The following is a 25,042-nucleotide window of genomic DNA, read 5'->3' on the forward strand; positions in this document are numbered from 1 at the left end:
TCCCGCAGGGTCAGTGAGTGACACTTGGACGGGACGGTGGCCGCTCCGGCGTCCGTAGGAGAGAGGGCTTTCAATCCGGTGCCGCCAGTGGCCCCGTCCGTGTCCCGTTTCTCTCACCCAGGAATCTTCTAGTCTCGTTCAAAGAGCCTCCGTGCTGTCCTGAAGCACAGGGCCTGTCCTGAAATGGGGCCTATACGTGGATGTGCCCAGAGCTGCACGTGAGCCGCCGGCCCCGTTCCCGTGTTCCACCCCAGCCACCTGCTCGTCACCAGCCTGCCAGAGTGGCTTGGGCACGGCCGCCCTCTGGTGCAGGGCTGCGCCCACGTCGCTGTCCCTGAACTGTAGTCACGATGCCAGCCGGCCGCCCGCATGCCGCATTTGACGTTGAGCGCCATCCGCTTGGTCTGGGTCCACCCACGCTGTGTCCTCCGAGGAGGTCGCCTCTCTGGCGCACCGCAGCTTGCTTCTCAGTGACTGTCGCCACCCCTGGGCGCCCGCGCACTGGGCTGGGAACCCGGCAGGGAGTGCGGGATGGGCGGCGTGCACGTGTCCACCTGCTCGGTCCGCGTGCCGGTCCGTCCGCCAGCTTGGTCTCCAGTTGCTGGGAGTGGCAGTTCGGGGAGCGAGGGACCGTCTCAGCCCTGCCCTTGGCCTAGGAGGAGACATCTTGCCACCGTGACGGCGCACGAGTATCGGAAGGAAATAGTTGACCAGCGTGGGCTTTTTTGTTTTGTTTCCCTTTTTCACGAAAGCCACTTTTTTTGTGATCAAATTTTTAATAGTGATTTTAATGATTAAACCCTAGTCTTGTTTAGGTTTGGTGTGAGTTTTCCTATTTTTTGCGTGGTAGTGAGCAGATGATTTGGGACGAATTCATGGCGGTTTTGAGTCGGCAATCCGGGAAGTTTTGTGTAAGTTCTCTCATTCTCCATCCTTCCAGGCATCGGTACCAGCACTATAGTTTTTCTGTCCAAATTTGGTCAATTTGTGAAGATTGTGGAATAATTTCCACTGTATCTGAAGGTGAAAATTTTTTACTTTGTATTTCTTAAATGTCAGAGAGACACCACATGAGTGGGGAGGGACAGAGAGAGGGAGAGAGAAAATCCCAAGCAGGCTCCTGGCTGTCAGCACGGAGCCTGACGCGGGGCTTGGTCTCATGACGTGTGATTTCGTGACCTGAGCCGAAATCAAGAGTCTGATGGTTAACCGAGCCACCAAGGTGCCCCTACTTTATAGTTCTTAACTGAGATTAGAATTCTCTTTTCCTGTGAAAGTGTCTATTAAAAACATACAGGAAAATCCCACCAAAGGAGCCTTTCAGTGTTGCCACTGACGTGAGAAAGCTGAAGTGACGGTGACCGGGAAGCCTGTACCTGTCCTTCCTCCGTGCCTGAGACTGGTCTGCAGTGGAGGGACATGGGGGGCTTCTGGTCCCGAACCCGCCGGTTCGGGTGTGCTGGGGCCGCGGTGGGCCGGGGGCAGCCCGGCACAGAGGCCTGAGCGGTCTCCCCGTGGCAGACCGCAGGTCCGTGGAGGTTTACGTGGGAAGAGTCATTGAAGCCCTTGTGATTTGTGATGAGCCCGGGCCCAGCACAGCATCACCGAGATGTTTCTTGTCCTCAACGGTCGATGCCGGATCTTCAGGCTGAAGCCAGACGGGAAGCAAGAATGTAGGTGAGATAAGGTCTCACGAAAGGTGTCCACACCCCTAACTCGGCAGCTGATGGTCCTGGGGTCTGCTTGCTGTTTTGACACAGTGGGCCTAACAGACGAGGTGACTGTGCGCCCGTGTTACGGTAGATAAAAATCACTGTAAACATTTCTGACATTGGCGGCTGGGGGCAGCCGTGCCTGGTTAACTGGTGATGGTTCACTTTTCGTTTTCACACGATTCTTTGTTTCTTGTTTTGTTTTAAGTTTATTTGAGAGAGAGTGAGTAGGGGAGGGGCAGAGAATCTCAAGCAGGCTCGGCACGGCAGAGCCCGACGCAGGTCTCGAACTCACCAACTGTGAGACCGTGACCTGAGCCAAAGTCGGACGCTTGATCGACTGAGCCCCCCCGGGCACCCCGAGAGTTCACTTCTTTTGAACGAGCTCTTATTGGAGAAATGATGGGTAACGTGGTAATTGAGGCAGCGTCCAAACTGAGTGATTAATTGTCCCTTTCTCACCTTCAGTTTGGGATTCCTTACAAAAAGGGGCTAAAACTCCCGAGTGAGTTCTAAAAATTGGAAAAAGTCTCGATTTACAGCACACAACAATGGTATTCAAGTTGGTTTCTAGAGCCTTTGCAGCGGACAGCCTCTCGCCTGGGTGGTGCCAGGCTGTCGCTTGGTGCGCGGCTGACCCTGGTGAGGCTTCCTCGGGTCCGGGGCCCCCCGCACGTGTGGCTCCCCCCCCAAGAAACAAACCCGATCTGCGGTCTCCACTGCTGATCTGCCAGGCGGGACTTGGACCGTCATTTCACAAGAGAGCATTTTCATTTTTTATTATGGAAAATTTTAAACACGCAGAGAAGCCGAGACTGTCGTGAGGCCCCAGGTACTTTAACCGCATATGCCTTAAAGTCTGCGTCCCTGACGTGTGGACTTGGCCACACTCCAGTTTCCGGAAAGGACGGCCCTTGGATAAGCTCACCTCTGGACAAGTCCCCCGGGGCCTTGTTTCTCGTGTTTGCTCGGGCCTGGGGTTTGGCAGCCACGGGCTTGGCCAGCACCATCTGGGTGTGCGGGCCAACGTGAGCGAACCGGGATGGGTGCCTGGCACTGGGGAGACGGCTCTGGGCGGGAGGTAAATGGGCCAGGCTGGCCCGGTGGGAGCGGTGGGTGCCGTTCACAACTGGGAACGACGGATGGGCTGTGGAGTCAGGTGTGACCAGGCTCCTCCGGCCTCCGCCCCGCGTGGGTTCGCATCGGGCAGAGAGCGAGGCGGCAGCCTTGAGTTGGCCGTGAAGGACCCCGCTCCCCCCAGAACACCCAAGTGTCTGATGCCCCGGTGACCGGATCTGGTGCGACTTCTTTTCCTTTTTTTTTCTTGTCACGTTTCTTGGGGATGGGCCGCAGGATGCGTACGGCAAAGCGCCAAAAACAAGGAGCACGTGCCAGCCAAGTGAGCTCCCCGCCAGCTCCCTGTCCCCCATGGGCCCTCACGCACAAAGCTCTTCTCTTCCTAGAGGAAACCGCTCTCGGTTTTGTCGTTCACGATCTCCGTAAGCTTCCTCAAACATTGCTGTTTTGCCAGTTTTAAAATTTTTCGTAAATGGAATCTTTATTATTTTTTTTTTTAATGTTTATTTTTGAGACAGAGACCGAGACAGAGCATGAGCAGGGGAGGGGCAGAGAGGGGGGGGGACCCAGAATCCGAAGCAGGCTCCAGGCTCCCAGCCGTCCGCGCGGAGCCCGACGCGGGGCCCGAACTCACGGACCGCGAGATCATGACCTGAGCCCAAGTCGGACTCTTAGCTGACTGAGCCCCCAGGTGCCCCATGGACGGAATCTTTCTGTGTAACTTGTCCTGCCCCTGCGCGGCTCGTGTGCAGCGCTCCGTGTGTTTGGGACACAGCCGACCTGCAATTTGCAGCTTCAGATGTCACCGCGGCGAGGAAGGAATAAAGTGGGGGTACCTCCGCCCACTTTACTGGCTGGGAGAGCAGGAGGAGGAAGGAGGGCGGTGGGAACAGCGCTTCCGCGCAGAGGGAACGGGGGGGGGCGGGTGCCCCCGAGGATGCTCCGGGGTCCCGTAGGCTGTAGGCTGTGCTGCTGAAACACGACCCCGACCTCTCGACTCGCCCTCCGCTCACCGTCGAGTCTATCTGATAAAGCTGCCCGGAGGACACGGGTTTGGGTTTTCAAGCCCAGAGAACCTGTAACACCACCTCCCGCCATGGCGTGACCTCGGCCAGGACACCCAGTCTCCAGGATGGCCGCCTTCCGCCAGGCTGGCGAGGAGGGAAAAGAGGTCCCCAAGTTTGCACCTTTGAGACGGATCCATGTTGTGTGCGGGGCAAGTACCATCAGGTCAGGGTCAGCCCGTCACCCACCGATCAGACACCGCCACGCTTCTCCCAGCAGAGGGAGGGCACAGTGAGCACAGGGGCAGGTGCGGCGGCATCCCCGGGGTGGGTGTTACTTCCCCGGGGAAACGAGATACTGAATTTTAAGGAATGTCACTCCTCCTCCCGGGATTCCTCTGTGTTCCCTCTCAGCCCACTGAGTAGGAGCCATCGGTGGCCCAATGTGGTCTGGGGAGGGACCAGCCCTCATCCGGGCTGCCCTCGTCTCATCCACTGCTCCCGGGGCTCCTCTTGGTTCCACAGACAGGTGGCTTCTGCCCCAAGAGGGTTTTGAACAGGCGAGCCCCAGGGCCCGGTGGCCTCCAGGGCCACCCTGCAGGCAAGGCCGAGGCCACACACACACACACACACACCCAGTGTCACATGACACCCAGACCCCTGTCCAGGGGTCTTCTCTTCCCGGAGGAAGTGCCGGAGACCAAGTGAGAACAAAGCCAGGATCTAAAACTGCTGGAACCAGGAAAAGACAACTCTCCTCCCACGTCAGATCCCTCGGAGAGGAATCATCCGGAGCCCAATCACCTTCCCCCTCAAAGTTCAGACGCTGGAGCTCAAAGTCTCTTCCTCCACTACGTCTTACGCATTGGAAGCTTCTCAGCCAAAGAGCCCCCGGGCCCACCGGGGGGCTGCCTTCCCGTGCAGCCTAGGAGCAGCAGGCTGGGCCCGAAAATAGAGCCGCTGTGAATCCACGTGGCCCGGGATCCGGCAGCCCAGTCGCCCGTCCCTCGTGGTGGGTTCCGACAGGCTGGATGCCTCCTGGGCAGTGCAGGGTGCTCTTGGGGAGGGGACCCACCGTTCGTCCCCTTGGGAGTTAACGTTAGAGCACATAGAGCTCTCATCCCCAGAACCGGGCCCCGTCCCAGGACAGACGGCATTCTTTTGCTCAGAAGATTCCAGGTACGTCCAGGTATACTTGGCTGCCTCGCAGCTGGACCTTCCTTGGGGAGCACATGAGGCTCGGAACCGTCCCACCCACACCTGGGGGACAAATATTCAGGCACCTGTTTCAAATCCCACGTCTTTTTTTTTTTTTTTCCAAATCACATGAAATTGCCATTGTTTGTAGGTCAAATAAGATCAAACATCAGCGATTTCACGTGGTCCAGCCTGACACATCCCAAGGTCAGGTTGATTGCCGTCACATGGTGGGGGGGGGGGGGGGGGCGGGCAACAAGTTCATTGGGGAAAAGCAGCAGAGATGCAAGTCCAAATCCTGGCTCTGCTCGCCACTAGAGGTAGATGTTGGGTAGGTCACTCGGCCTCTCTGTGCCTCACTTTTCTCCTCTGTGAGGTGACGATTAAATTGTGAGGATTCCATTTGTCGATTCAGGCAAAGTTCTCAAACGGTGCCCGGCACGTGCTCTGTAGGTGCTCGGTAACAATTAGTCGTCGTTGGTCGCAATGCTGCCAGTAACCGAAGGTGGAACGCGGGTGAGTGGAGAGAAAGACAAGTACGTGGGCCACTAGGAACCCAACCGGGTCTGCGTTACAAAGTGAAGAGCTGACAGGTGGTGTGAAAAACAGCGAGTGTAAAACTGAGACGCTGAACGTGACAGAACCTTGTGGCAAGAAGTAAGGTAGACCTAAATAGGCATCACATGTTCATGGACCAGAAGACTTACTCCCCACATCAGAAGGAACGAAAGGATAAATTTAATCAAGGGACTACAAGAGCCGTGTACCGAAAATGACAAAACTTTGCCGAAAGGAACTAAACAAGACCCAAACGGTCTCATCCTGTGTTCACAGATTGGAATATTTAACATTGTTAAGATGGCAATACGCCCCCATGGCAGCTGCAGATCCCCCGTAATCCCTATCACAGTCCCAACAGCCTTTTTGCAGAAATAGAAAAGCTGAGCCCAAAACTCATAGGGAATTTTAACGGCCTCTAAATATCAGCCAAGAAAATCTCAAAGAACGAAGTTGGAAGACTTGTACTTCTTGATTTCAAAACTTAGTTACAGCAGTAAAAATGGTGTGGTGCTGGCACAAGGGGAGACATCGATGGATCAGAATTGAGGGCCCAGAAGGAAACCCTTACTTCTCTGGTCAGTTGATTTTGATAAGGGCACCAAGACTAGTCAACGGGAAAAGAACAGTCTTTTCAACAAGTGGTGTTGGGACCACTGGTTATCTACATGCAAAAGGAAAAAGAAGTTGGATTCTTAGCCCACGCCATCTACAAAATATTAACTCAAAATGGATCAGAAACCTACATATAAGAATTAAAATCATGGGGGCCCCCGGGTGGCTCAGTCGGTTGAGTATCCAACTCTTGGTTTCAGCTCAGGTCATGATCTCACGGTTGGTGAGTTCAAGCCCCACGTCGGACAGCGTGGAGGCCTGCTTGGGATCTCTTTCTCCGTCTCTCTCTGCCCCTCCCCTTCTCTCTCTCTCTCAAAATAAATAAACTTTAAAAAAAAATGGCTGATTTCTGGAGTGCCTGGGTGGCTCATCAGATGGAACGTCTGACTTTGGCTCAGGTCATGATTTCACGGTTCATGAATTCGAGCCCCACATCAGGCTCTGTGCTGTCAGCACATATTTTCTCTCTTCCTTCTTGCTCTGCCCCTACCCTGCTTGGGCACGCACTCACTCTCTCTCTAAATAAATAAATAAACTTTAGTATAAGTAAATAAACGAATAAATGGCTGATTTGTAAAAAAAAAAAAAAAAATCATGAAACTCCAAAGACAACTTAGGGAAGATCTTAATGACTTGAATCTGACCATGGTGTCTCACATATGACACCAAAAGCACGAGCAACAAACGAAAAAACACGTGTGTATAAATTGCAGTTTATCAAAACAGATGAATCGATGCACTTTTGTGCATCAAAACACACTATCAAGAAAGTGAAAAGACACCCCACTTAATGGGAGGAAATATTTGCAAACCCCGCCAAGGGCCCCGGAATATGTAAAGAACTCTTAACAACAAAAGACAACCCAGTTTAAAAGGGGGCAAAGGATGGGGCGCTGGGTGGCTCAGTCGGTTAAGTGTCCGACTTCAGCTCAGGTTGGGATCTCATGGTTCATAAGTTTGAGCCCCGCGTCGGGCTCTGTGCTGGCAGCTCAGAGCCTGGAGCCTGCTTCGGATTCTGTGTCTCCCCTCTCTCTGTCCCTCCTCTACTCATGCTCTAATAATAAATAAACGTTTAAAAAATTTTTTTAATTAAAAAAAAAGGGCAAAGGATGCCAATAGACATTTCTCCAAGGAAGATGCACAAGTGGCCAATAAGGGCTTCTGCCTGTGGTGATATGAATGATCTAGGATTGACCGGTGACAGCAGCTCTGTGAATGTACCAAAAGTCACCAAACAGTACGTTTTCAATGGGTGATGACACAGTATTTGAATTGTATCAATAAAACTTACAAATAAAAAGTTACTGGAACAATACATAGCATTTATTTTAATCGTTTAGATACCGTACCCTAACCTCACGCGGCTATGGTGGAGGCGGACTGCCCAAGACATGTGAAACTGGCCAAGTTTATTTTTTTTAATTTTTTAAAATATTTTTACTTATTTTTGAGACAGAGCATGAGCAGGGGAGAGGCAGAGAAAGAGAGGGAGACACAGAATCTGAAGCCAGCTCCAGGCTCCGAGCTGTCAGCACAGAGCCTGACGCGGGGCTTGAACTCACGGAGTGTGAGATCATGACCTGAGCCCAAGTCAGACGCTCAACCGACTGAGCCACCCAGGCGCCCCTGGCCAAGTTTGTTGAAAAAGCGGCTGCTTCTGTGTGAGCTCTTCCAAAATGCATGTCAGCCCCGGTGCACATGTTAGCTCACGAGCGTGTCGAAGGCAGTTCACATGACCAAATCGAGCTGTAAATTTAAGCCTTTTGGACCGTCTTGTACAATCAGCGCTGAATTACAAAATGATTACAAAATTTGAAAAAAGAAAGTACTGTCAAAAATGAAATAAAACAGGTATCATCTGAAGTTCATGACTCAAGGCAAAGAAGTGCAGGGTATTATCCACATTGTGGAGATGCACACCATAAACAAACTCAAATTTGGCTCTGAGACCTGGAACCGGGGGTGGGGAGAGGGAGCCGCTTCTGCCGCTGCCCTTTGCTTTGTCATCCTGGCGGGACGTTTTCTCCCCGCCGCCCCGGCAGGTGCCTGGAAGTCCCCGCCCCTTCTGTCCTGAATCTCCCGGAAGTGCTCACACCTTCCCTGGCGGGGCCGTCACCTGCCTCTTCCTGAGCTGCGAACCCTTCTGATGTCTTGTGGCCCTGCGGGACCCGGGAGCTTCCGCGGCAAACGCCCCCTCCGTGGACACCTATTCTCTCCCATTCTGGAAGTCTGAGGTCAAGGGTGTGGGCAGGGCTGGTTCCTCCGGAGCCTGTCTCCTGGGCGTGCAGACGCCGCCTTCTCCCTGTGTGAGCTCAGCCCTTTGTCTCTCCCACTTCTTAGAAGGACACCAGTCAGATTGGGTTCAGGCCTGCCATAGACTGAATGTTCGTGTCTCCCCCCCCACCCCTGTCCCCCAAAAACCGTGTATGTTGAAGACCTGAGCCCCACTGCGAGGGTATTAGGAGGTGACGGGACGCGTGCCCTCAGAAGAAGAGACACAAAACAGCGTGTTCCCTACCCGCCCCCCACCATGTGTAGGAGGCAGGAAAAGAGCTCCCACCAGGCCTGGGCCTTATCTTGGGCCTCCGGCCTCCAGAACTGTGAGACGTAAATGCGTGTGGTTTGAGCCAGGGCCCCCTTCTTAAAGGAAACGATTCTTCTGACACTGGATCAAATGGGAAGAAAGGTTTCTTGTTTTTAATATTCAGTAATCTCTATGCCGAACATGGGGCTTGAACTCCCACTCGCCAGACCCCAAGATCAAGAGTCACTCTACCGACTGAGCCAGCCAGACGCCCTGGTAAGGAGGACTGTTCCTTCCAGACTCTTGCAGCGGGCATATTGCAGTAGGGAGAGAGTTGGGCCCGGTTGCAAATACAAGGACGGCTGGGGGCTGACAGCCAGGGAACAGGGGGTGTCAGTGTTGGGGCATCAGGGCTGGGGAGATTCTTGCTGGAGGCAGACCAAGGACTTGCACGCGGAGGTCAGAGTGGGGGTGGCCGAGGCACCGGATCAAGTGCTGAGAGTGATTACCTGCGGGGAGGGGAGGTGTCTGTCTATAAACTGACTTAGCAGATTCCTGCTAAAACCTGGCTAGGCAGGCCCAAGCCAGGGGGCGGGGGGGTTAGTGGAGAGGAGGCCCAGAGGAGCCTGGCCAAAGGTTGGTCCCCCTAATGGCCTCATTTTTGCTTCGTCACCTTGTTAAAGACTACCTGCAAACACAGTTACGTTCTTAGGTACGGGGGTTGGGACTCCAGCAGAAGAATTTGGGGAGGGTACTGTTCAGCCTGCAAAAGGAGCCCCTGGAGAAATGTCCCATCCCAGGGCTGGGGCGAAGACTCATCGTGGGCCCGAAACGCCTCGTGGGACAGAAAATAGAGGCGATGAAAGGCCTCGGGGAAACGACGAAAAGACACAGGGTCCAGCTTGATTCCTGATCTGGGGCCATTTCAGCATCAAAGCAATGATAGTGAAAGACGAGTAGCCTGTGTGACAAGGCGAGGCTTCCTGAGCCCACCACCATTTCCCACCACAGTAGCCACCCAGTCGGTGGCTCAACCTGGGGCTGCCAGGCGGGTGCCAGGGGAGCGGCAGCCAGGGAGGGGCACAGGGTCTCTCTGGAGTGACACAAATGCGAAAACTGAATTGTGGGGGCGGCTGTACGGCTCTGAACGCCAAATATTAGTGCTTGGGTACTAAAAACGATTGGCTGTGCACTTTCAGTGGTAGAATGGACGCTTAAAAAAAAAAAAAAAGGGTCCGTGAACCCAAACTGGAACAAATGCATGAACAGGCCCATGATATGCCGTAGTGGAATGCCACACGACAGACGCAGGAAGAGTCAGGGGTTAGAATTGCCCCTTGGCGACCATTTTCATAGAAACCGATTCAGGCAGACTATGCAGGGAAGCTTAAATCAGAGAGTGCGAGTTTGAGAAGTTTACCGGGTGTTTCCAAATGATCTCCGCAGGGATTCTTACTCGTTGTGAAGGGGAAAAACCATTCGTTTACAGTGGAGAAGGCGAAGTGCACGTGGCCAGATGGGACACGCAGGCACCCACTCCGTCAGTCATGTCACTCACATCACTCGCTCTTGTCACTCCAGCGCCTTCCAGCAGGAGGCACCCCCCCCCCAACCCCCACTGGGGCCAATCCTGAGGAAACAACGTCTCACGAACCAGCGACGTTCTATAAAACGTCTGGCCTGCACACTTCAAAGACACCCACGTCTCAGTCCAACAAATGGCTCTAGGGCACGGCCACTGGGTGCGGCGAGGTCCGGGATTTTGCTGTGACAGGCAAACTGAGTGAGGTCTGCTGATTAGGTCATGGATTTGTATCAATGGTAAGTTTTTTTTTGGTTTTTGTTTTGTGGTTTTTGTTTGGTTGGTTGGTTTGGTTGTTTTTTAAAGACTTAATTTTTTTAGGGGTGCCTGGGTGGTTCAGTCGTCGGTTGAGCATCCAACTTCGGCTCAGGTCATGATCTTGTGGTTCGTGAGTTCAGGCCCCACCTCGGGCTTACTGCTATCAGCACAGAGCCTGCTTCCGATCCTCTGTCCCACCCCACCCCCCCCTGCCCCTCCCCTGCCTGCACTCTCTCTCTCTCAAAAATAAACATTTAAAAAAAAACACTCAACATTCTAAAAAGACAATTTTTTTAAAGCAGTTTTAGCTTCACGTCTTGATTTTGGCAGTTGTCCTATGGTTATGGAAAACAGTTCTTTGTTTTTCAGAAATAGACACTGAAGTCGCCAGGGGTAACGAGAAACTGTCTGCAGCTTAATCTTAACCATTCAGAAAAACCAGACAGTTAGATGGTGCATAAGTGGTACAGACTTAGATTCATATTATAGACAGACAGGGACAGAGACATAAGTATGAAGAAAATACAATAAAAGTTGAATATTTGGGGGCACCCGACTGGCTCAGTTGGTAGAGCGGGCAACTCTTTTTTTTTTTTTTTAAAGTTTATTTATTGGCGGGGGAGGGGCAGAGAGAGAGAGGAAGAGAGAGAATCCCAAGCAGACCCCCTGCCGTCAGCGCAGAGCCCGATGTAGGGCTCCACCTCACGAACCATGAGATCATGACCTGAGCCAAAATCAAGTCAGACTCTTCCGACGCTTAATCTTGGGGTCGTGAGTTCAAGCCCCATGTTGGGTATAGAGATTATTTAAAAATAAATTTTTTTAAAAAAAGTTAAAATTTTGAAAATCTGAATGAAGGGCGTCTGGGAATATTCTTGCCACTTTTCTGACAGTCTAAAATTATGTCAAAATTAAAAAAAATTTTTAATTAACTCTTTTTAATATTCTTTGAGAGAAAGAGAGAGAATGAGCAGGGAAGGGGCAGAGAGAGGGAGACATAGAATCCAAAGCAGGCTCCAGGCTCCAATCTGTCAGCACAGAGCCCGTCGCAGGGCTCGAACCCACGAAATGCAAGATCATGACCTGAGCTGAAGTCGGACGCTCAACCGACTGAGCCACCCAGGCGCCCACCCCCCAAAATTTTTAGTACTTGGACCTCATAGCAAATTACCACAAACTCAGATGGCTTAAAACAACACAAATTTCTTGTCTCTCACTCCTGGAGGCTAGAAGTCTGAAATCAAGGTGCCCGAAAGCCCACGCTCTCTCTGCAGGCTCTGGGGGAGGGTCCTTCCTGCGGCCTTCAGCTCCTGGGAGCTGCGCGGTCCCTCATCTTGTGCCAGAATGACTTTAATCTCTGCCTCTGTCTTCACAGAGCCTTCCGTCTGTGAATGTGCCCAAATTTCTCTCTTCTTACAAGGACACGGGTCATATTGGATTTAGCACGGCCCCTTCTCCTTATCCAGTACGACCTCTTAAGTTGGTTATATACTCAGAGAGCCTATTTCCAAATAAGATCATAGTTACAGATTGCAGGCATTAGTAAAAGTTTAATGTTTGGAAATCTGGGCGAGTATCTGGGAATTCTTCTTGGCACTTTTATGACAGTCAGAAATTATGCCAAGATAAAATAATTCAGAGCATGATCAAAAACTCCCTAGTTTGAAACCTTCCGAGGGCCCTGCAGCACGAGGCAGGAAGTTCCAGCAGGAAGTTCCATCCTGGCCGGCCTGCAAGCCCTGGGACTCCGCCTCCCCTTCCACCCTCTGGCCACTGCTGTCCCTTGCTCTGGCCACTGCCCTTTCCTCCAGTTTTTCTCACCCCTGACTTGTTCCTGCCCCAGGCATTTGCAGTGGTGGTTTTCATCCCAGAACATTCCTCCTTGAGAATAAGATGTGGCTCCTCAGGTCAAATGTCACCTGTCCAGAGAGACTCGACCCCCTGACCTAATGCTAGCTCCTGTTCCCATCTTTACCTGTCTTCATATTTGTTCTCACTAGTGGAAATCCTATCACAAAATGATGTCTCGTTGAGCCCCCTCCCCTAGAATAGAAACGCTCCAGGGACAGAGGCCCTATTGGAGTTTCCGGTTTTTTCCAGAGCCTGGCACAAAGGCCCGCCTGTGGCCGGGGATGGCCAAATCATTGCTGGATGAAGCGAACCCACAAGGTGCTGGGCAGAGCCACTGATGGTTCCACATCTGTCCACACCTGGTAACACGGTTGTGACCTGTCAGTCACAGTCACTACAGGCGGGGAGAAGCACAAGGGTCTGCCCCAGGGTCCTCTAGGCTCTTTAAAAGCCAGGAGCACGCAAGTTTGAAATACTGATGACTGTGGCCCTCCCGGTGGCCCCAGGGTGCCCTGCTGGCCAGCAGCCTCCAGCTCCTGGATTTGGGGAGTGGGGGGAGTGGCCTGTGCAACACCTGTGTTTCTAAGCGGCTTTTGTGACTTCTGGCCGAGAGTCAGGTCTCAGGCGAGCCCTGGTTCTTTCCCAGTCTTGTGGGAGCTGTGGCCAGGCTCCGCAGAGGGGGTGTGGGAAGGTGAGCACTGTGTCTAGGGGGCACCTGCACAATGGGGGACAGGAAGTAAATCCCAGGAAACCCCGCCGTGGGGAACCCAGAGCCAGGGTACTGGGTGCATGCTGGGTCCCCTGACCTGAGGCAGTGGGGACCAGGGCTGGCGTGGGGGTGGGGGAAGGTTGGCAGGTGGGACGTTTGTGGAGGGTCATCCTCACGGTCCTACAAGCCCTTCCCCGCTCCAGCGGGCACACTGTACAAGTCATCAACAAATATTCACTACACTCCCGCAGGGCTAGCAGTTAACCAAGTAAAACAGAATCGGGACATCAAGCACAGAGCGTCCGCACCCCTGGAGTCCGCGATCCTGGTGGGGGGTCCTTGGGGCGCAGGGGGAGAGGAGGGCAGAGGGCCAGCGGATGCATCAAAGGGGAGTGGGAGCTGGTCCCGGCCCGCGGTAGGGCAGTGGGGGCCAGGAGTTGGGGGACACGGGAACCCAGACCTGAGGCCGGGGAGTTGGACGGAGTTGGGTGGGGAGTGGGGGTGGGGGAGTGCGGGGTGCGGGCGGGGGCGGGGGGGGGGGGGGGAGAGGGTGGAGGCCCTGACCTGAAGCCAGGCAGTGAGCGAGGAGTTGGGCGGTGAGTGGAGGTGGGGGTGGGGAGGATGGAGGGCGGGCAGCACGGGAGGTGCGGGGTCCCCAGCCCGCGCACGCCACGCCGGGACAGCTAGCGCGGGGTGGGGGTGGGGGGCGGGGTGGGGGGTGGGGGGCGGGGTGGGGGGTGGAGTTGGGTGGGATGAGGGAGGGGCAGCGCGGCAGGTCCGGGGTCCCCAGCCCGCGCGCGCCGGGCAGCTAGCGCGGGGTGGGGGTGGGGGGGCGGGGGTGGGGGTGGGGGACGGGGTGGGGGGTGGGGGGCGGGGTGGGGGGTGGAGTTGGGTGGGATGAGGGAGGGGCAGCGCGGCAGGTCCGGGGTCCCCAGCCCGCGCGCGCCGGGCAGCTAGCGCGGGGGTGGGGGGTGGAGGGTGGAGGGTGGGGGAGGTGCAGCGCGGGAGGTCCGGAGTCCCCAGCCCAAGCCAAGACAGCTAGCGCGGGGGTGGAGGGTGGAGGGTGGAGGGTGGAGGGTGGGGGAGGGGCAGCGCGGGAGGTCCGGGGTCCCCAGCCCAAGCCAAGACAGCTAGCGCGGGGGTGGGGGGTGGAGGGTGGAGGGTGGAGGGTGGAGTGGGGGAGGGGCAGCGCGGGAGGAGGGCGTCCCCAGCCCGCGCCAGGGCAGCGAGCACGGAGGTGGGGACGGGTGGGATGGGGGCGGGGACAAGCGCGACGGCGGGCGGCACTCGGGATTGGCCGGGCGCCGGCCCCCCGCCCCCGCCTCTCGGCCAATCGCCTGCGCGCACTGTCGGCCGCCGGGTCCCGCAGGCCCCGCCGCTCCGGGGTTGCGGCTCCGAGTAGCAGCTGTCGGGGTCGCAGGTCGCGGCGCCCGCACGCGCGCAGCCCGCCGCTCTTTCCCGCGTCTCCGTCCAGGTGAGCGCCCGCCGGGCCGGGAACCGCCCCACCCCTGGGCGGCGGGGTCGGGCTGTGGTCGACCGCCTCCGGCGGGCCCCGGGTCGCACCCACCCCTCCGCCGGAGTTGCATCATCTGCACCTGCGCGCGGCGGAGCAGGGCCGGCGTCCCGCGCCCCCCGCGCGTCCAGGTTTTGAGGCCGGGGATTCAGCGCCCACGTGGCCCCGGGCCTCCCCCCGCACCCCCCGCGGCTGTGGAGCGGAGGGGGCGGGGGGGCGGGAGCCGGGGTGCGATCGTTGATTTTTCGATGTATTTTGGAGGGGAAACGGCTGTTTCGCAAACTGCTCTTTTCCGTCAACTATATGAGATGGGAGTAAATATTCATGTAGTTGCGCGGACGGCACGTGAGGTGGGTGCCCGTGGGGGGAGGGGCGCAGAGCACACGGGGGTCGTGCCCTGGGCACATACTCGGATGCCCGGCGACCCCCACTTCCCCGGACCCTAGGGGAGGCGGATGGTTGAGCTGGGCGGGGGGGGGGGGGGGCGGTGGAGGGGCGGGAACGCAAAAGTTTCAGCTTCGCCAGGATTACTTGGGGGTGTTTGTCCCGAACTGCGCTTCCAGGCCGGCCTCCAAATCTACTGTAGAATCTCGATAGGCCAGCTGAAAACTCACACTTTTAAAACAGGAGTTTACTACCATTCGCACCCTTGACCCTGACCATCCCCGCCCCCCACACTGGGGCCAGCTGGTGCGTGTGTCTGCAGGGTGCACGATGCCCTTGGGGGCGTCGTGACCCCAGGAGGGTCTTGCGCTTTAAGACGGGGTTTCAGGTGGAGCGGGAACCGGCAGGGCGGCGCCAGGTGAGCCCGCCTCCCCGGGACGCACGTGCTTGGCCCGCGGGGCGCGAGCTGCGTCTCGCGAGTGGGAACCCGCGGGTTCGGACCGGTTGCCAAGCGAGCGCCTGGCCCAGGGCTTTTGGGGTCCGCGGAGACTCGGTCGGCTTCGATCTTTGTACCCAGCGGCTCCTTACCTCGCCGGAGGCTATGCCAGGCTAGGCAAGTCGCAGAGAAGGAGGCGCGGGGCTGCCCGCGTCCTTAGAGGCCGCTTCCGCGAACGGTTAGCGATTCTGGCCGGTCCTGCGGCGGGCGGCGTGCCTGCCCGGCCAGAGCGCTGCGGGGCTGCCTCCCTCCGATGGGGGGGAGGGTCTGTGACCCGGGCAGGGGGGGGCGGTTCTTGCACGGTGGAAGAATTACCGCCTGAGCGGGAAAAGGTGCTGGTCTCCTTAAGGGCGGGGGGGGGGGGGGGTCCTAAAGTTAGAGAAGGGGAGGGGGGCATCCTCGAGTGGCCTCAGGGAAGACTTGAAGCTTCCAAAAGAAGCCGGTGATCCCAAGGCTTGAAAGAACCACCGCCCTAAGGCCGTTGGGCAGGACAGCTGGGAGGCTGGCTTCTCTGGAAAGGGGCCAGCCCCACCGGCCTGGTGAATTTCCAAAGGATGTGACTTGCCGAGTGTCCCCAGGTTTCTAACTCCCTGTTCGCAGGCTCCGGCCTGGGCGAATGTGGCCAGCCGCTGGGCACTGGGCTGCGTCGGGCCACCTGCACTGGGGGAAATGGACCCAGCTGGGGCTGCCTCTGCCTTTGCTGATAACCAGCCTGGTTCTGCGTGCCCTGGAGGAGAAGGTCAGCAAGGGAACGCCCCGAAACTCTGGATTTACAACCTCCATGTGAGGAGCCCTTTACACCTTCAGCCCAGTCTGCTCGGCCACTCACCTTTTCACAGCAAAACTGCCTCACGAAGGTCTTGGGGAGCACAGGAGGCGTGTGGCTGCGATCTGGGGTCCGCCTGCTTCCCAGAGGGGCTGTGGGCCATCCTGAGCCACATCACCTCCCCTACCGTGACCTTCCGGGAGGGACTTCCCAGACCCGCAGGATTCCAGAGATTTTTTTCTTTTGTTCTTTCTTCTCTTGAGAGTGCAGGCAGGGAGAGGGACAGAGAGAGAATCTTAAGCAGGCTCAGCACAGAGCCCGATCTCTGTGGGCTCAATCCCACCACCCTGGGATTATGACCTAGACCGAAATCAGTCAGACGCTCAACTGACTGAGCCACCCAGGTGCCCCAGAGCACCCCCCCCCTTTTTTTTTAAGAACTGTTTTAGTTTTAGGAAAAATTGGGAAGACGAGTTCCATATGCCTGCTTCCTAACACTTTCCCTGAGTAGCCGAGCCTGTTGCATTAGTAGGTCTTTGTTACCGTTAGTGAACGCAGCTGTTAGCTGAAGTCCCTGCTGAACTCAGGTTCCCTCAGTTTCCCCTAACCCCCTTGAGCTCTTCCGGGATTCCTTGGAGGGTATGCCTCGTTTGTGGAGTTGTACCGTCTCTTGTGGGCACTTGTCGGTCGTCAGTCTGTGGAGGGGTGGCCGTGTTGGAGCCGGGCTCTGTCGTCCTGGTCGCTGTGGAGGTGGGAGAAGGGGGCAGAAGACAGGCTGAGTTCAGTCCCAGTCTTTCCGAAGATGAGGGTGGTGCCTGTTGGTTGTCACCCCAAAGGGGCGAGGCAGGCGTCCAGCCCAGTGAGGCCTCGCCTCTGATTGAGCCGGTCCCTGTCCGTCCGTCTGTCCTTCCTTCCGTCAACTTGTCTTATCTGTTTTAAGGTTATGTGTGATTTTTATTTATTTTTTTAAACTGTTTAATTTTTAAGTTCATTTATTTTGAGAGTGAGAGTGAGCACAAGCAGGGGAGGGGCAGAGAGAGAGAGAGAGAGAGAGAGAGAGAGAGAGAGAATCCCAAGCAGGCTCCACATTGTCAGCACGGAGCCCGAGGCTCGAACTCACAAACTGCGTGATCATGACCTGAGCCCAAGTCGGATACGTAACCCACTGAGCCACCGAGGTGCTTAAATTCATGAGAAAGTTTTTGTGACGTCCTCTTTATGGTTCTACACACTCACAAGGGCACAATTCCGTAGCATTAAGTACATTCACAGGTTGTGCAACCATCACCAGGATCTGTATGCAAAACGTTCATCAGGCCAAACCAAAACTCCTCCCCGTTCACCAGCGACGCCTCATAACCTCTGTCCTACCTGGTGAGTTTCCTCTGTGAATCTGCAGATCGTAGGCTCCTCTTTCCCGCAGGTGCAGCCGTACAGGGTTTTCCCTTCGTGTGGTTTGTTCACAAAGCGCAATGTGTCCGAGGCCCCCTCACCTCGTAGCGTGTATCAAAACATCATTCCTTTTTTTTTTTTAGGATAAATACATCATTCTCTCCATTTCTGATATCCATCATATAAACGTAGTCTTTTTCAAACAACTTTGAGGTAACAAAAGCCATATATATAGTCGACCCTCGAGCAGTGTGGGGGTTAGGGGTGCCGACCCCACGCAGTCAAAAATCCATATGTCACTTTTGACTCCCCCCAAATTTAATAGCTCACTATTGCCCGGAAGCCTTACTGATAACGTAAATGGCCAGTTAACACTTGTTTTGTATACAGCATGCATTTATGCTGTACTTTCACAATAAGCTGGAGAAAAGTGTGTTAGGAAAATCGTAAGGGAGAGAAAATCCATTTACAATACTGTGTTGTATTTGTCAGAAAAAATTTTTATATAAAAAAAAAATTTTAACGTTTATTTATTATTGAGAAATAGAGACAGAGCATGAGCAGGGGAGGGGCAGAGAGAGAGGGAGACACAGAATCGCAAGCAGGCTCCAGGCTCCGAGCCGTCAGCCCAGAGCCCGACGCGGGGCTCGAACCCACGGACCACGAGATCGTGACCTGAGCCCAAGTCGGACGCTTAACCGACTGAGCCACCCAGGGGCCCCGTTTTTGTTTTTGTTTTTAATGGAGTTGTCCTTATGTGTGATACTCACAACAGAAGCCCTTTTTACAACTTGCTGTTTTCATTTCACGTCTACGTTGTGCAAAGATTCCCCACTGTCAGGTAAACAACGTACCCATCGCCTCTGCGTGGGAACTTTTTTTTTTGTACATGCTCACGTATTGAGAAAATTTGAAAACTTTATTACTTTTTTATGGCCAAGTAATATTCCGTCGTATGGCTGTGCCACGTTTTGTGTATCCTGCGTCTGTGACAGATGTCTGGTGTGTTTCCACGTTTTGCCTCTTGTGAGTCGTGTGGCTGTGAACGTGGTGCACAGATGTCTCCAGCTCTTTGGATATATGCCTAGGAGCGCCATGCTGGCTCCCGTGGTGGTTCTGTTTAACCTTTCGAGGAACCGCCACACCGTGGCCACAGCAGCTGGCCCCGACATTTTTGTGCTTGTCCTTGTGCTGTTTGAATGTGTGGACGCCCCGCCCCCTGCCCTGCCCCTGCAGAGGGACCCTGTGAGCAGGATTGCCCAGGTCCCCAGCAGCAAAGCAGAGTCCTTGGCAGGTGTTTAGAAATGGCCTGAACCAAGTCTCTCCCCCTCCCTTTGCCAGATCCCAGCATGCCTTCCGAGACACCCCAAGCAGAAACGGGGTCCGCAGGGTGCCCCCACCTCTCAGGGGCACACCTAGGGAAAGGGAGCCTGGAGAAGGGACCTCCGGGGGACAAGGAAGCCAAGGAGCGCCTGTGGATCCGTCCCGATGCCCCAAGCAAGTGTTCCTGGCAGCTGGGCAGGCCGGTCACTGACTCCCCTCATCACCACACTGTCTTGTGAGTGTCGGTTTATGATTTATTATTATTATTATTATTATTATTATTATTATTATTTTAGGAGAGAGAGCATGTGCACAAGCTGGGGAGAGGGAGAAAGGGGCAGAGAGAGAGAGGGACGGAGAGAATCCCAAGCAGGCTTCTTGCTGTCAGCCTGGAGTCCGACGCGGGGCTCGATCCCACAAACCACGAGATCATGACCTGAGCCGCAATCAAGAGTCGGGCGCTTAACCGGCTGAGCCACCCAGACACCCCTGATTATGGGATTTAAAATCAGAACTCAGGGGCGGTAGGGAGGTGCAGGCCTCACTGGGGCTGGTAGAAATGAAAAACTTACAAATCCAGAATCCCCAAGCATTAAATGTGTCTGAGCACCGAGAGCTCAGGAGGCGACGGGCCCTCGCTGCCAAAACCCAGCCGAGCAGCGGGCGAAAGGCCTGTGTGAGGCTGGGGCAGCCGCGAGGGACCAGGTTCCTGCGGGCCCCTGAGCCTGTCACGCGGGAGGCCTGGGCAGAAAGGATGCCATTTGAACCGGGTTGTAAAGCAGCGTCACCCCTGCCGCTCCCCTGCTGGCCTCGTGACCGCCTGAAAACCCTTAAGGGGTCGCCGTCCCCTCCACAGCTGGTTCGGTCGAGGCACACAGTCGTGCGGGTGTTGGGGCTCACCTGCCGGGAGGACGCAAGACCGAGGCGGCCTCGTGGTGTTCAGGGAGCCTGGTGCCGATGGCACAGGTGTGATGAGACGAGGACAGGGTGCCTCGGCCCAGCATCCGGATAGGTGCCCTGGGCCAGCGCAGGGAGAGCTGGGAAAGGGGATTTGAGATGGTTCGGATGTGGGAGGGCTTAGAAGGAGGGCCAGGGTGGGAGCGGCGGGGAGGGGGTGAGGTTTACTGTAAGATGCTGTGGGGCTGCTCCCCACCCCCCGCCCCTCCCCCCCCACCCCCCACCCTGGTAAATTCTCTCCCCAGCTCCCGCCTTGATCACCTCAGACAAGCTTCTCTGGTGGCTTTTGCCCCCCGCCAAGCTCTCCCTTCGCCCTGCCTGCTGTGAGCTGCCCCCGGCCTGGCTGGGGGCGTCCCTTCCGCTCCTTGGAAGGCTGCTGTTGGAGGCTGGATCCCAGCTCGTTCCAGCGGAGGCCTGTTTGGGCCCCCAGGGTGGACCGCAGCCTCCGGCCCCCCTGGGGAGCTGGGTGCGCTGGGCCTGAGGCCAGGAATCTGGTCTTGCCGGGTTCCTGGAACAGAGGGCTCGCTAAAGTTCGGGAACCACGGAATGTAAATTAGAAATCCGAGGGCGTAGGAAGCTAAACCCAGGTCTGTGCTGCACATCCCCGGGCGGGTGTTTGGTGAGCACGTACTTGGCACGGACAGGAAGAAGGTATGCAGTTGGCATCGGGCCCTGAGGGTGAGGAGGGAACCGCCTGTGTCGTGGCTGACACACCATCGGGCTGTCCACACCCGACTGTCACCTGTCACCAGGTGGGAGAACGGGGAGAGGAAGCCAGTCGCTAGAATGCGAAGGGAGACAGCCGGTCGGCGATGAGGAATCCCACACTGAGCCTGGACGTCCACCTGGGAGTTCATGGTGACCTTGACCCCAGGGGCACCGGTGACTCCCCAAGGTCTTTGTTTTGTTTCGAGTAGGGTGCTTCAGTCACCCGCGCCTGACATTTTCTGAGTGATGCCCGGTGGCCGGTGCACCCCTTGTGGCCACTGTCCATCCCTGGTGGACAGCCAGGCAGCCTGAGGGGGCTCAGCTCTGGAGGAGCTTTTTTCATCAAGGAAAAGCTTTTTTCCTTTTTTCATCAAGGAAAAAAGAAGGACAAGGAATCCCAGGGGTCGGGTGCCGAGAGATGGAAGGAAGTGAAGGTCCGCAGAAAAGACTTTCTGAACGGATGCACCAGGCAGGAGCTGTTGAAGTCATGTTGTCTACTCTAGCTTCCGTACTTGGAAGTAATTTTTATTTTTTTTTTCAACGTTTTTTATTTATTTTTTTTGGGGGGGACAGAGAGAGACAGACAGAGCATGAACGGGGGAGGGGCAGAGAGAGGGAGACACAGAATCGGAAACAGGCTCCAGGCTCTGAGCCATCAGCCCAGAGCCTGACGCGGGGCTCGAACTCACAGACCGCGAGATCGTGACCTGGCTGAAGTCGGACGCTCAACCGACTGCGCCACCCAGGCGCCCCTGGAAGTAATTTTTTTTTAACATTCACTTGTTTTTGAGAGAGAGAGAGAGAGAGCAAGCAGGGTAGGGCAGAGAGAGAGGGAGACACAGAATCTGAAGCAGGCTCCAGGCTCCGAGCTGTCAGCACAGAGCCCGACACGGGGCTCGAACCCACGAACCGTGAGATCATGACCTGAGCCCAAGTCGGACGCTTAACTGACAGCCACCCAGGCGCCCCTGTACTTGGAAATAATTTAACATAAAAAGTTGCAGAAATAATACAGAGGGGTCTCGTGTCCCTTCCCCAAGCTGCCCTCTGACCCCGCCCCCTGTTGCCCAGGAAACGACCTTGATGGGGCTCACCGTTAGCTACACCGCAGACGGGGTTTCTGCCATCGGCTCACCCACCGGTGTCCTCACGTGTCACGTGTGCACACGTGAGCAGGAATGTGCCTGTGGCCTTTTACCCTGCGTGTAGGTTTGTGTAAATTCCCCTCGGATCCCTCACCCAAGCCAGTTCTTGGATTTGTTTCTTGGTTTATGTAAAACAGCGTGCTGGTGTGCCAAGTCTGAGTGATCGTGGACTTCCCTGTTTCAGGACCAAATCCCCCCAAATCTTGCCAGACATCCTGAAGAAGATCGGGGACACCCCCATGGTGAGAATCAATAAGATCGGAAAGAAGTTTGGCCTCAAGTGCGAGCTCTGTGAGTACCTGGCCGCCTCCCTCTGTCCCGCGCCTGCCCCAGCAGCAGCTCGGTGGGCCTAGGGTTGTGGGCATAGACCCCTGGGGCCCTCTGGGGGGCAAGAGGGGCCAGGCAGTGAGCCGGCTAATGAATGTCTGGGACCCCATCGGGTAATAGCAGAAAGAAGGCACGGTAGGGGGACGTGCCGGGGTGGCGGGGCACAGCCGGCCGCTCTGGTCAGGGCCCGAATGAGGAGACAGAGTGTGGAGACCCGGGGAGCGTGTTCTGGGCCAACGTGGAAGGCAGGACCCAACCAGGAAGGAGCTTGACCCTCCCCAGACCTGAGGAGGAGGAGACGTCACAACGGGGTCCGTCTTTGTGATGCGGGGTCTCGGCCGTGGGCTGGCCAGGAAGCCGTTGTCTCTGTGTTCAGCTGGTTCTGTGGGGATAGACCGTCCGTTATGAGGCGGTGGGAATCGGGGGAGCCACGTCCGGCCTTGTCCTCGGTGAGCAGGGGGGCCACCCGCACGCAGAGCCCCGTGTCGCTGGGCGAGGGCCTCTCCCGGTGAGCAGGCTGATGGGAGGCAGGCGTGGAGCGCTGGGCAGGCCCCAGTTGGACGGGGCGGGCCGCCCTGCCTCACACCGGCCCCCTGCTGCGTGTCCGGCTAGCCGCTCTCGGGCCCGTGCTGCCCCAAGGGGGGGCTTTTCCTAGCCCACCCACCCAGCGGGGGGCTCCTCACTTCTCTCCTTCGCTCGGGGTTGCCACTCGGGCTGGACGGCGGGTGGCTGGGCAGGGGGGAGTTTCCCGATGGGCGAGCACGCTGCTCCGGGCGCAGGTGGGGGCGAGAACGGAGGGGGGTGGTTTACGGTCCCCACGTGCTGGGCGCGTCGCATAATAGGAGGTCGTGGGGATCAGCCAGGGGGCGGTGGGGGGAGCCTCCTCCTGTCCTGATTCGTCCTTGGCTCCCAGTGGCCAAGTGTGAGTTCTTCAACGCCGGCGGGAGCGTGAAGGACCGTATCAGCCTGCGCATGATTGAGGACGCCGAGCGGGCCGGGACCCTGAAGCCCGGGGACACCATCATTGAGCCGACGTCCGGGAACACAGGTGGGTCCCGGGCCGGGCCGGGCGGGTCCCCTGGCCTGTCCGGCCGGCCTCCTCCCTCGACTCGCTTGGGCAGCACGTAATGCGTGCATTTGGAGGGCGGTGCCCAGGGGAAGCTGGGGGCGCCGGGTTCCACGTTTTCCCGCCTGCGTCGCTTCTCAGGGGGCACATCCCCTTTGCGTTTCTACCTCGGGCGTCCTCTGCCCCGACTCCCTCATCCGAGACAGAAGGGGGTGACCTCGGGCCTTTGTGGTATCTGAGTGCCCTCTCCCTGGGCCTTCCCGGCTGTGGGCACCCAGAGCGGGGTCTGTGGGGCGCCGTGGCCCCCTCTCACCCCATGCACTGTCCCCAGGGATCGGGCTGGCCCTGGCTGCCGCCGTGAAGGGTTACCGCTGCGTCATCGTGATGCCGGAGAAGATGAGCACGGAGAAGGTGGGGGCAGGGGTGGTCCCGAGGGGCCCGGCCCCGTGCACCGGGCCCGGGGGTAGACGCGGGCCTCCGTGCTCCTCCATAGGTGGATGTGTTGCGGGCCCTGGGGGCCGAGATTGTGAGGACGCCCACCACGGCCAGATTTGACTCCCCGGAGTCCCACGTGGGGGTGGCCTGGAGGCTACGGAACGAGATCCCCAACTCTCACATCCTGGACCAGGTGAGGCCGGGGTCTGGGGGCGAGCGTGCGCTCGGGGGTGTGGACCCACATCGGGGCGCCCCGGGGGGCGTCCGTCGGGGTCGGGGGCTGCAGAGGCGGCTGGCGTGCGGTCGCCGGCCTCTCCCGGCCTGCCCGGCGCTCCGGCAGGTGGCGGCCAGGTCCGCCGAGCCTTTGGCCCCCCGCCTCCCGGGCCGGCTCTGGAGGGCTGCGCTCAGCGCCTGGGCCGGCACGGCTTTGGCGGTGCACCCGGAAGCTGTTGTACAGGTGTAAAACGCACGAAAACCTTTTCCCCGGGGCTCTCGGCCTCACCCGTCTCCCCTCTGGGTGAGTTCAGAAACCGCACCTCCTGGAGGGCTCGAGTCAACGTCTTGTGCTGGTCGAGCTTCCTAAAACCGCCCGTGCCGCTGGCCGCTGGCTCGATCTGCCGGGATCCGCTCCTGCTCGCCCCGAGCTGTCGGCCTGACGCCCCGGGGCTGTTGCCCGTTCGGCGTTCCTGAGCCCACTCGGCCCCTCCGCCGTCTCTCCACACAGTACCGCAACGCCAGCAACCCCCTCGCTCACTACGACACCACCGCCGAGGAGATCCTGCAGCAGTGTGACGGTGAGTCTTCGGGCCCGCCCCTCTGTCCGCCTCCACGGCATCTATCCCTGCTTGCCTGGGAGCGTACGGGTCACTTACCTCTCCTCGGTAAACTCCTGTCCGTCCTTCAGAACCCAGCCCAAGTGTCCCCTCTCCGCGAAGTGCTTTCCAGCGCATGTCCCCAGAGGGGTGTCCCTTTTCGGACTTTGCCTATGCGTCGCCCGGAACACCAAACGTATCGCGCGGCTCTGCTCGTGCGCCCGGCAGTAGGTCCTTCCAGACCCGTGGGAGCTCCTGCGTGCGGGGAGCGAGAGCGTGGCAGGCTGGTTGGTGCTGGAGCCCTCCCTGGGCTCCATGCCGTCGAAAGCCCTCGGCATCAGGCCCCGGTCCGAGCGCTGGATCCAACACTTGGGTTTTCTCGTCTCCCGAGCCGGATGGTGGTGCCGGGGGTCGGTTTACTTCCCGTGCGGACATGAGCGTCCCTGGAGCCTTTGCACACGTTGAGAGCCAAGCCCGTGGGGGGGAGGGGGTGTTTCCCGAAGAGGTTTCAGGGAGAAGTTGCCGGGCGATGGGCCTCGCCGCTTGGAACCTGGTGCTGGCACCGGCCCACACGCGACCTCGTTCCAGGCCTAGGAGCCAGGCGGCAAGGGTCCAAGGGTGTGCTCACCCG

The 25,042-nt window shown here is 57.3% G+C and overlaps 1 protein-coding gene across 4 annotated transcripts in view; it reads left to right on the top strand.

Annotated features, from left to right (window-relative positions):
- The first annotated feature begins 8,646 nt into the window (after positions 1–8,646).
- CBS (cystathionine beta-synthase) overlaps positions 8,647–25,042 on the top strand; it is a 28,671-nt gene continuing 12,275 nt past the window's right edge. The window contains exons 1-8 of one of the 4 annotated variants that reach the window (XM_019432632.2): positions 8,647–8,963; positions 10,269–10,508; positions 18,980–19,196; positions 21,956–22,062; positions 23,012–23,146; positions 23,496–23,575; positions 23,658–23,792; positions 24,324–24,393. In XM_019432632.2, the coding sequence (XP_019288177.1) occupies positions 18,988–19,196; positions 21,956–22,062; positions 23,012–23,146; positions 23,496–23,575; positions 23,658–23,792; positions 24,324–24,393 (736 nt within the window). In that variant the 5' untranslated portion in view covers positions 8,647–8,963; positions 10,269–10,508; positions 18,980–18,987. Of the gene's footprint in view, positions 8,964–10,268; positions 10,509–14,350; positions 14,562–16,080; positions 16,220–18,979; positions 19,197–21,955; positions 22,063–23,011; positions 23,147–23,495; positions 23,576–23,657; positions 23,793–24,323; positions 24,394–25,042 lie in introns of those variants that run through there. The other 3 variants (XM_053903019.1, XM_053903020.1, XM_053903018.1) reach the window with 3 other exon arrangements.

This window comes from Panthera pardus, unplaced genomic scaffold, assembly GCF_024362965.1.
Source record: "Panthera pardus isolate Hobbes unplaced genomic scaffold, ASM2436296v1 HiC_scaffold_16, whole genome shotgun sequence".
NCBI classification, from domain to species: Eukaryota; Metazoa; Chordata; class Mammalia; order Carnivora; family Felidae; genus Panthera; species Panthera pardus.